The sequence below is a fragment of the Saprolegnia parasitica genome (assembly GCF_000151545.1).
Source record: "Saprolegnia parasitica CBS 223.65 unplaced genomic scaffold supercont2.92, whole genome shotgun sequence".
Classification (NCBI taxonomy): domain Eukaryota; phylum Oomycota; class Saprolegniomycetes; order Saprolegniales; family Saprolegniaceae; genus Saprolegnia; species Saprolegnia parasitica.
In genome coordinates this window covers 90,747-101,628 of record NW_012156486.1, presented here as the reverse complement: position 1 = coordinate 101,628, position 10,882 = coordinate 90,747, and the positions used below count along the sequence as shown (strand labels likewise).

The 10,882-nt window shown below is 57.0% G+C and overlaps 4 protein-coding genes across 4 annotated transcripts; 1 reads left to right on the top strand and 3 right to left on the bottom strand.

The window, feature by feature from the left end:
• Nucleotides 1-813: 813 nt before the first annotated feature.
• On the top strand, nt 814-1,106 carry SPRG_21170 (hypothetical protein; the record flags this gene model as incomplete). Its single annotated transcript, XM_012352120.1, has 2 exons — nt 814-834; nt 876-1,106. 2 exons carry the CDS (start codon nt 814-816, stop codon nt 1,104-1,106), a joined length of 252 nt encoding a protein of 83 aa, XP_012207510.1.
• A 451-nt stretch (nt 1,107-1,557) lies between these two features.
• Nucleotides 1,558-2,778, bottom strand: SPRG_12642 (hypothetical protein; the record flags this gene model as incomplete). The annotated part of the gene is made up of 1 exon (XM_012352112.1): nt 1,558-2,778. One exon carries the CDS (start codon nt 2,776-2,778, stop codon nt 1,558-1,560), a length of 1,221 nt encoding a protein of 406 aa, XP_012207502.1.
• Nucleotides 2,779-6,697: 3,919 nt separating this feature from the next.
• Nucleotides 6,698-8,118, bottom strand: SPRG_12641 (hypothetical protein). The gene is made up of 6 exons (XM_012352111.1): nt 8,054-8,118; nt 7,566-8,000; nt 7,330-7,521; nt 7,188-7,278; nt 6,985-7,142; nt 6,698-6,934 (listed from the first exon to the last, which is right to left on the bottom strand). Exons 1-6 carry the CDS (start codon nt 8,061-8,063, stop codon nt 6,756-6,758), a joined length of 1,065 nt encoding a protein of 354 aa, XP_012207501.1. The 5' UTR covers nt 8,064-8,118; the 3' UTR covers nt 6,698-6,755.
• Nucleotides 8,119-8,878: 760 nt separating this feature from the next.
• SPRG_12640 (hypothetical protein) lies at nt 8,879-10,513 on the bottom strand (the record flags this gene model as incomplete). Its single annotated transcript, XM_012352110.1, has 3 exons — nt 8,879-9,857; nt 9,910-10,059; nt 10,221-10,513. 3 exons carry the CDS (start codon nt 10,511-10,513, stop codon nt 8,879-8,881), a joined length of 1,422 nt encoding a protein of 473 aa, XP_012207500.1.
• Between the last annotated feature and the right edge of the window lie 369 nt (nt 10,514-10,882).

Sequence of the window (10,882 nt, the reverse complement as noted above, 5' to 3'; positions counted from 1 at the left end):
AAGACGACGCAGTTGCCGGCGATGGAAGCTGTCAAGGCCCGCCAGACTCGTTGGCGTCAGGGCCCAGGTGCCACAGTTGTACAAAAGGACCGGGAGCACGTAGCACTTGTACAGCCGCACACGGTTGCCTTCCGAGATGAGGCCTCGACGCATCCAGATCTTCCACATGTTGTTGAACGCCGTTGTCGCCAGTCGCTTCCGAGCGCGCAGATCGGCCGCGTCGTCGAGGAGGCTGCCGAGCTTCTTGGTCGTGTGCCACGACAATGAGGCCGCGTGCGTCGGCGCGTCAACCTGCGTCGACCTGAATACCTGGGTTTCTTCCGTCTTGTCTTCATTCTCTACGCGTCTACCTTATATATAGTGGATGTGTATTTTTGTCAATATATTCGCGAATAAACTTCATATCTATTTACATTTATTGTATCATGCATCATTCGATTCATCGATTTCACTGGAATGTACTAGTAGTGTTTGAAGAGACTTTAAAGAGTTGTTTGAAGTGTTTCCAGGTGGCCATTTTCATGGCGCCCAAATCGGCACCAGAGCATGCCACGTCAGAGACGCAAAATGCGTTGGCCAATCCAAGGCCGTTGAAGATACGGGAAAGGATTTCATTGGACGACAGATTTGGCGCTGCCGACTCCAACGTCCTACGGCGTACAACGACGGTGTCCTATCCCAGGCATCCATTGGGTAGCGAGCTCGCATCTCCAACACACTCACTCTCGAAAATGCAAGCATCTGCACCCACGGTAGCCTCTTCGTCTCGATATACTACACTACGAACTCCAGGATCTCGCTCTCAGTCTACGAATGCTCATCATTTGCGCGCTAGTAGGCCCCCCCGACGGTCGCACGACTCATCTCTCTTGTAGGTACAACCGCCCACTGGTCCTCTCAGCGACAGTACATGTTGGTACTTTCAATCGAATTACTTGGTCGCAGGAGTTAAGACGAGTACGTGTAGGTCCGTAGATGACTCTATCTGCCCGGCGAGCTGGGATAGCTCGCCGGGCAGAGGTCGTGGCAACGTGCGGTGGTACTATATTCTTTGGTGCCCGCTGCAATATCATCAACCAGAGGCGACCGCTCTCACGACGCCATAACCCCGGGCCAGCTCCCCGGGCCCACGTCGTTATCCTCGCAACTCTCCATGTAATCACACAGGCCCCAGCCGTATACTTCAATGTCAATTGTCAATTTACCGAAATATCCGAAATATAGCTTTACCGAAATGACTGTATCAATTCACCGCAAATCCGTTCACAAAGTATAGTGCGTGCGTGGACACGCCAGGTACAATATCTGTAAACGAGTTTTGCGTGCTCGTCGTTGTAACAAAGACTTAGCATACATAGAGGAGGACAATTTCCTCGGGCGATTGGGCGATTGCTGGTCTCGCAAAGGTCATATCCAAGCGGTCGACCGCTTGCGAGGAAAGACGTCGTACCATAGATGCGACGCCGCTCACTCTGGGACGGAGTCGCCGAACCCTCCAAAAAATCTACCGGTTCTAGTAAAATTGGTGTATATAGATATAAAAGAAAGGCTAGCCACTTAGAGATAACACGCAAAGTCGGCAAGGATCGCATCGATCTGCGTCTTGGTCACGTTCGGCATGCAAATGAGGTGCGAGATGCCCTTGGCGGTCGCGAGCTGCCACTTGATCTGGAGCGCGTGGGCGACCTCGGGAAAGACGACCGTGATCGCGTTCTCGTTGCGCCACGCGGCGACGCCGAGGTCCTTCAACTTGGCTTCGGCATACGCCGCGTTCTCGAGTGCAATCTGGACGCGCTTCTGGAGGCCGTCGATGCCGAGACTCTGGACGCGGTACCAGAGCAGGAGCGGCGTAAACGCGTTGCGGGAGCCCGTGATCGTCGTGTCCGGGGCGCCAATGTACGCGACATCGCGCTTGATCTTTTCGACGAGGTGCTTCTTGGCGAGCACGACGCCGCACGGAATCGGCGACCCGAGGAACTTGTGGCCCGAGATCGAGATCGACTGCGCGCCGTCCGCAAAATCAAAGGCCGGGCGGGGCTCCACAAACGGGCTCATGACACCGCAGAGCGCGGCGTCTGCGTGCAGATACCGATCCGGAATGCCAAGGTCGTCGAGGATGGTCGTGATCGTGGCCATGTCGTCCTTGGCTTCGGTCATGGTCGTGCCAATGTTGCAAAAGACGATCGCGGGCACGTCTGCATGGGCGGCCGCGAGCTCGGCAAAGTGTGCATAGTCCATCTCGCCGTTCGACTGGACGCGAACTTCGCAGCTCGTTTGGCGCAAAATGTGGAGGTTCTTGACCACCGAGTAGTGCGTCGATTGCGAGTAGTAGACGATACCGGTCGGGTGCAGCTCGCGCGCGAGGTACATGCCGTACAGATTGCCTTCGGTGCCGCCGTTGGTCACGTAGCCCCAGACGTCGTCGACCGGTGCGCGCAGCAGCGATGCGAAGAAGGCGAGCACGTCCCGCTCGCAGTCCCGCGTCGAGACCTTGGAGATCGACTCGATGTACGGGTCGCCGACGTTGTTCATGGGGAACGAGAGGAACGGGAAGAGCGCGCTGTAGTCCCAGTCCTTGCACGACGGGAAGCCCACGAGGTGCTCGGACCGCTCCGAGACCGTCGCGTACAGCGCCTGAAGGCGCGCGGCATCCGCGGGCGGCAGGCTCGGCGCGTCACCGTCCGTCGACGAGGCGTCCGTGTCCGAGTCGTACTCGAGCGGCGTCTTGAGGAGCGCGTCCACGTCGTGGAAGGCCGTTGGCATCGTCGTGGCGTCCATGGTGCTTTGGGCGAGGCGGTGAAATGAAAAATGAAAGTCGAGCGCTCTGCTGTGTGATGGGAGCCATCGATTATCTGTCAAAAGCGCAGTAATACCGTAGAGCGGTTCCTGCGTACAAGATACTACTACCTAGTAGATATGATCGCCGCCAACGGAAAAGATGATCTGGACAACACCCAAGTAGCCGCTTGCGATTCGCTCGAACCACGAAGTTAAAGATCCCACTGCTGCGAAAACACGGGCCCACCGACATGCGCGGTGGGCCCTAACGCGCACGGTGCCGGGGCTCGCACCCGAGCGGCGTCGACAGGAGCCTTTGGAGCTTGGACCAGCAAGCCATCAACCCGCCTCGAAATGTCAAGCTACGGCGACATAGCTCGCGGCGTTATCGAGCTCAATCAGCTAGCGATACAAGGATGTAGACGACGTGGCACCGCTGCTTTGGGGGTCCTCGGTGTGCATACGGTCAAGACCCGTCACAGAGCACCCGACCCACTCGAAGTCGCTTTCGCGATGGCAACGACGCGATCGATTGCTAGAGTTACAGTCTGCAACAAAGTGGACAATACGACAATTCCAAGCGGGTTTTGGCCACAACTATTACGGTCGTCGGTGGCGCGGCCGCAATCGGGGATGTCACGCAACGTTGTATGCACGCCACACGTCACGTCTGCATACACGACGACACAAAACGGCGCAGAGACGATGCCAACGACGTTGAAGCGGCAAGACGGGGCAGCCAAGGACTCGATACGACGCGCACCGCCGGCCAACGTACTCGAGCCTGCTCGACAGCGTCGGGCCGTGCACTTTTAGAGCGTGGTATGATAGGCGGATTCCAGTGATCTGATATTCACCCGAGGAAGCCGCGTCTGAACCACCGATGGTGCGCATCCCCTGCATCGAATATATGATAGGTGCAGCTGTCGCTATTGACACGCGAGCTAGAAATATTGGGTTATTCATCCATCGCATCGAGTCTTTATAGGCTGGTCGTGCCTGCACAGAGTCGCTGCGCTCGCGTCACTGCAGAAAGGCCGAGGTCAAGCACACGCGACGCTGCACAGCTACTTTGAAACGAGCTGCTACTGGCTGCGACGGGCTGCTATTGGCTGCGACGAGCTGCCATGAATCTGCATCGGTCGAATCTGGCGCGTGGGGACCTGAAATCACTTGCCGATCAACTCTCAAACTGCCCGCTCTCACTGCCTGTTTACTAGTACAAATTTCAGGCCGTGATTGACTGGACCGACTTGGACGTGGGCCACTGGTTGGCTCACGCTCGCAGCGTACTCTGTACGCGTGCGTGCGTCCGTCGCCCGACAAGAAATGATAGTTGGAAGTGATCGCTTCCAGTTCCCCAAGAGGCCGATTGTCGCAAACGCCATTTTTGGCATAAGTTAGCGTGCCGTACCAGTATACTACAGTAGTACCAAGTACTAGTACCGCGTATCTCTACGACGTGTAGAGGTTCGCAATGGATTTTCCAGCGATCACCTCGCATCCTCGGCGTACAGTGGAGGGGACGACAGGCGACAAGGTATCGCCTGTCGTGGCTTCCTATAACTTGAGCTCCGAGATCGATGGAACCGCGTCAAGCAACTCGATCCGTTCTTGTCGCATCATCGTGGTTTCTCATAACCAGGAGGGTTGCTGCAAAGTGCCTTCGCATCATCGTGGTTGTTGCTGAAGTGGGTCGTCTATTACAATAGATAAAACTATGCTAAATAATATTATACGTAGAGCTCTTTCGAAAACTCAGTTGAGTTGAATCTGAGTCTCAGATTGTGTCGCACGAGTCGTAACTCAACAGTAACGTTAAAATATCTGGGCATTTTCTAAACAGCCAATCAGATCGCTTAAAAATCGGCCGCCGAGACTCAGATTCAACTCAACTGAGCTTCGATGAGCTCTAATCGAGCTCTCTAGTAGAGAATTTTCGTAACGCATTTACTTTTGACTTTGACTTTACTTTTGAGCTCTTCTTTTGAATTTCAACGAAGACAAAAACGCATATTTCGAAAGCCCGTTGAAACTCAAAAGTAGTTTGTGCCGGATAAATATACGGATACGAGCACGCGGCTGCCGCGGACGGCGACTAAGAGAGCGGCTCTACTAGCCCCAGCCCTCGCAAGCATCAGCAGCGGTCAAAGTTAAAGTCGATTCGCGGCGGGGGTCGCTGTATACAGAACAGACGATTGACGCGTAGATGCTGCAAGATGTGCATAACTCGCACGACGTCACCTCGGACTTTCTTCGTGATGTGTACTCGGTTGAGGAACTTGATGTAGGCAGGCGGAGGCAATCCGCGGGACGAGGTGACGTCGCGGCCACTCGTGTTGGGCGAGGAGCCGGAGAAGCCGACGAAGAGCAGGCTGCTCGGGCTGTGGTGCAAGTGCAGTTGAGCGACGCGTGCCGCCTTGACGGCAATCGTCCATGGACTTGGCAGCGGTAGGTCGGCGCGAAAGACGCGATCGTTCCGGACTCGCCAGACGTTGAACCAGACGCAGGCGCGGAGCACGGGCCAGAGGTAGCGGAATGCGGCTTGGTGCATGTTGGACGCCGTCTTGGGCGTCGAGTAGAGGAAGCCGGAGAGCGTAGTCGGTAAGGTCACGCCCAAATGGACCGTGACGGCGTGAAGCGTACTCCACACGTCCTTGATGAAGTCGCAGTCTACGAGATAGTGACGGTACGTCTCGTGCGTGGGGCAGAAGAGGCACGCTTGGTCGGCCCTGTCGAGCCAGTGCAAATGTGCGCGGAGCTTGATTGCGCGGAGCATCACTTGGTAGACGTAGTCGGCGTACTTGGGTAAGATGGCGTCGGGGAGCCGGAGCTCGGCTGCGGCGGCTACTCCCATCATCTTGGTGTGGAAGCAGACGGCACGTGAGCGCCAAGACGGACCTGTACAGCCGTAGCAGTTCGGTCCAGCTTGCACTTTCTTAGCCCCGATGCTTGCTACTACCCTCTCTGCAAGCCCGCGAAACGTACGACCATCTCTTTGCCCCTACGTCCGCGCGATCTGGCGCGCTTTTGCACCGATGCAGGGCATTTTGCAGATGCAACTCCCGTCGTCAGTCGCTGGCTCTCTCAACGACGCCGTCGCCGCACCGTACTCGGATCACAAGTCTGGTATTGTCTTTGGCTCCAACGCAAGAATCGCGTCTTCCGCACGACGCTGACGAAACTTCATGCTGCTGCGCTCACGGCCAAGGCCGCTACCATCACATGACTGCATGTCCGGCACTTGGCTCGTCGCGTCGCTCAACGCTCTCAGAGACGACCCTTGGTGTGCACGCTGCCTGGTCCCTCGCACAGTCCCGAGTCACGACCACTAACGCCTCGCTTGACGCACCGGCCACGCCTCACGAGCGCATTAGAAAGTCCACCATGTCTTTAAAATTGCATGCATCAACTCATTGCAAGAAAACGGACCTGTCCCGTACACGCGCATGATAGTGACGAGGTCGCCCGCCCCAAGACGCTAAAACAACAGAGCTGGGTTCATGTTCGTTTTGCAACCGGCGGTAATACGTGCGCCGACGCTGCGATGGCGGTCACGCACGGGATGCACCGGCAACTTGGTTCCCTCGGCTGTCTTACAGCGTGTCGACCTCAGAACCAGCGTGCCCTCTTGGCGATCTCGCCTCGAACACTCATTCGTCGTCGAGCCTTGTCGACGAGTGCCCGTCAGCGTCACCATCGACGCTTAGTGGTCTGGTAGCTTGTCCGAATGGCAGCTACGACTCTTTGCGACCTCGGCGCCGCGCTCAAATGACTAATAACGCGGCCGAACCACCGCGTCCACGACTACGATCTCCGGCCATTTGAGATGTCACGCGCGTTGTCTCTCTGAATTCTCTCAACTGTCGACCTCTGTTCTTCTCTTCTATGACTGCCATGTGACTGCCAAGGGGCAAGGTCCAGGTGCAACTGCTCTTTTCGTTACTTATCACGTCGTCTACATGTACACTATTGCTCTATGCGCACTCGAGGAGCTGGACGCGCTCGATCGCCGTGCCAAACCCCTTGGTGTCGAAGGCCGGCGCCGTCTTGGCCAAAAGCACCGCCGACGACGCCCCCATTTCCTTCAAGATCTGGAGGCCCATGCCAAAGATCGACTGCTTGGCCATGAGCTCGCCACTCACATCGACCAACGCTACAGAGCATCTCTTGAGTCCCAATGTCAACATGCCTACGCGAACGCACCTTCGTAGCCAGGTACAAACACCAAGACACCGTTGGCCTTCTTGGACGTCAACCACTGCAGCGCAAACTGCGCTTCGATGCTGCCGTCGATGCTGCCGTCGACAAAAAAGACATGCGCGCCCGTGGCCGCAATGGTCCCGACGACAAGCGCATCAAACCTACAGATTGTGAGAAATGGCGTGATTCTAGCGCCCGTCCCGTACCGCGTCGCGTCAAACGTCGTCGTGTACGCCACTTTACGGCAGGCGCCAAAGGGCGTCTGAAGCGGCACGGCGGCGCCGACACGCTGGATCACTACATCCATTATCGTGACAACTACGATCTGAGAGGGAATTCGAATTGTACATGTCTCGTGCGAAAAGCGGTAGCGAATCAAGTCCGAGATGGTGATCAAGTGCAGACCGTGCGTCGCCGCAAACGTCTCGAGCTGCGGCCGGCGGAGCATGCGGCCGTTGTCGTCGTTGATCTCGCAAATGTAGGCCGCCGGCGTGCAGCCGGCGAGGCGCGCAAGGTCCACCGCCGCTTCGGTATGGCCCGCTAAAGCCGCGTGAGCGTTCGAAGCACGAGATGGAATGGCGTACCGCGGGACAAGACACCGCCGTCGACGGCCAGCAGCGGGAAGATGTGGCCCGGGCGGTTGAACGACCGGGCCTTGACGCTCGGGTCGGCAAGCGCACGGATCGTGGCGGCGCGGTCGGCCGCCGAGATGCCCGTCGTCGTGCCTTCGTTGAGGTCGACGGTGATGGTGAACTTGCACTTGCGCACTTCCGTGTTGTTGGGCACCATGAGCGGCAGCTGGAGCTCGTCGATGCGGTCGCTCGTCAGCGGCGCGCAGATGACGCCGCTCGAGTAGCGGATCATAAAGGCCAGCGACGCCTCGGTCGCGAGCTGTGCGGGCATGATGAGGTCGCCCTCGTTCTCGCGGTCTTCGTTGTCCATGACGACGACAAACTGGCCCTTCTTGAGGCCGTCAAGGGCTTCGGCGACGGTCGACGTGCCAAGGTTGGCGCTGTAGGCTAGTTCAGAGGCGTGCACTTAGCACGGTCCTAGTATACATGCTTGCACTTACGAGTGGACATGGCGGCAGAAAATGCGCAAATGAACTTCCGGGGATCCTTGGCCGCCAAAGGTTGATGCAAACACTTTGTGGGCAATGGCCAATCCCACGCCAGCGTTCAGCCCATTGGCCAATCAGATGCGAGTGGTACCCGCCTCCACCAATCAAACGCGTCGGCAAACTCGCGTGTCGCAGATGGGCGTGCCACCTCGGGATGGTATTTTAATTCTGTGCATGTGTGCATGCTGATAACGATGTTTGTAAACGGATTAAAACCGCTTAAAATAAAATAAAGGATGACTCATCGCGACCTTCGCCGAACTTCGGGAAAGGCGCCGCCCCACGTGGCGATGCCGGAAGGAAGTGCTTGTGAGGGCTCGCGAAATCGGCTCGTGTCGGAAACCTATCAAGAGAGATAAGATTGTCCTCGCTGTCAATAAGGGAATAAACTTAAAGTAGATTCCCTCGTGTCTCACCAGTTGCAATTCACCACCACGGAGGGAGCATCGACTGCAGCTTGGAGAACGCAAGATCACGCGACGATCGAGCGAGGGCGCGATGGGAATGACTGCGGAGCGACCAATCCTAAAGAATGCAGGACAGTGAATAGCAACGTATACGCTAGAGCTCGTCTACCTCGATGCACAAGGGAGTCGCTTTGCGCGGCTGTGGAGTAGCCTCGACCACCAAGGCCAAGTATCTATGTGATTGGTGTCCCACTTGTCAAGTACCTCGTCGCCTAGACTTGAGTCGGCAGGACGCGTTGGTCCATGCCCATGGTCTCTCCTCAGCAGGTGCAACCCTCAAAAGGCAAGACACAAGGAAAGCTTGAGATTTTTAGAGTCTCATGAGCTTGTGACCAGGATGCGCCTTGTGAACGATCGTCGACAGCTCTTGCGCGGCAAGGGCAATGGTCGAGTGCGTGGACGGCGCTGCAAACGGTCCGCGGTCCACCTTGCAAAATGTTGTTGTCGGAAGGACGCCATGGGAAAAGTACGCGGTGACAAGGCCGTGAATGCACGCACTGGGCTGCGACGTAGACGCAATGTGGCCGTAGCCTTCGCGCACCACCAAGACCGAGTTGTTGGCGCCAAAGACGTTGTGCATGTGCTCAGCAGCGACCAAGGGTGTCACCGGGTCGTGGACGTTGTTGAGAATCAAAATCTTGTTGGCCAGAGTTTTGTTCCAAGGACCCGCAAACCGCTCGATCGGTGTCGTCTTCCAGTACTTGATCAGCATAAGGGTCCCGAGCCACGGCCCACCAAAGATAGGCGAGATTTTCTGGGCAGCGCGAAGACCGTCGGCCCAGCTCTGCGCCGTGTTGGTCGTCGGATCGATGTCGTTGCCCATGAATGGAATCCCGTTCAAACCGAGATCGCGCGCCTCGAGCTGCGACGGACACACATCACTTGCTGGTGGTGCCATGTACGTGCCTTGCATGAGCTGGTGCAAGTCGATCGCGAGCTTGGGCCACATCGCTGGCTGGTACATGGGGCCCAAGAGAAGTGTGTACAGGTCCGTGGACGTAAACTGGACGACGTCGTACCCACCACGGACGACTTTAGGAGTAAAATTTTGGATAAACGACCGCAGACGCGGCCCGAGTGGCGTGCCATGGCCAGCGAGAGGACAGACTAGCGGCCCCGCGGCTTCGCACTCGGCCGCAAAACCATCCAAAACGTCTTCGATGCTGGCGATCGTAGCTGCCCAAAACGATGCGCTTGCAATCGAATACTTGGTCGCGTCGACGACCGAGTCGATGACGAAGCGACCGACGCGATGCGGAAACAGATTGGCGTACGTCGCGCCGAGTACCCTAGTACGATGTACAAAACTGTCCTCTTCAGTAAGGACTGAAAGGGACGTACGTGCCGTAGGAGAAGCCAAAATAGTGCATGTGATCTTGGCCCAGTGCCGCGCGAATGAGGTCCATATCGCGTGCCACAAACGCCGTCGAGAGGTACGGGAGGTAGTCGCCGTCGTAGTGGCGGCAGCGCGCCATAGCTTGGTCGTACACGCTACCGTAGCGATCGACTTCGTCGTCGGAAAGTGAGTCATAAAACACACCACTTGAGGTGAAGAGATCATACTGACCCACCCACGCCGCAAATCCGCTTTAGCGCAGTGGATTGGCCGCGACTGGCCAACGCCACGCGGATCAAAACCCAAAACGTCGTACTGGCCGCCCGTGAGGAAGGTGGCCACTGGCGACCCCAGGGCCGTGCCAGACGCGCCGGGACCACCGGGGTTGAGAAGAATCGTACCGAGCGGTTTGGCCGCAGTTGACTGATAGCGCTGGACGACAATGTCGATGGTGGCCTCGTTGGTCGCGTTGAGATGATCGAGGGGTACGGTGAGGTAGCCGCACTGCGTGCGGAGATCCGGGTTTCCCGCACAAGGCCCCCAATGGAACGGGTCCGTCGAAGCAGCAGCCAGGGTCAGGACGGCGCTGACAGCGATGGCTTTGACCATGCTAGCGGAAGGGCAACCTTGTAATGACAGAATGTCGCATGACGTTGAAGAATGGAATGCTTGTGGGAAGTGCACGCATTCTTGTCCAGGGTTTCGTGTCCAATCAACGTCGTGGCAACGACGATCACGGTCGAACAACACTCCGCAAGGCTGCAGAATGCACTACTGCACTGCAGAGTGAATACCAGTCGGACCAAGTAAAAGTACGGCTCACGTGAGTTTATGTACTGCGTGCAAAGTCACTCGTTGGATTCGACTCGACGTACCATGTCCATTCGACGCCTCGTGTCTAGTGTGGACTGGGCGACGGTCGTGCTCTTTGAACAAGTAGGCGCGGGAGGGTTAACCCTTCCACATGTATGGTATAGG

Excerpts from the sequence above, each read along its gene's own strand:
- SPRG_12641 (XM_012352111.1), bottom strand. Across the intron at positions 7,522-7,565 it reads CGGCGGTGTCTTGTCCCGCG|CGGGCCATACCGAAGCGGCG; the intron begins GTACGCCATTCC and ends ACGCGGCTTTAG. Across the intron at positions 7,143-7,187 it reads ACGACGTTTGACGCGACGCG|GTTTGATGCGCTTGTCGTCG; the intron begins GTACGGGACGGG and ends CACAATCTGTAG.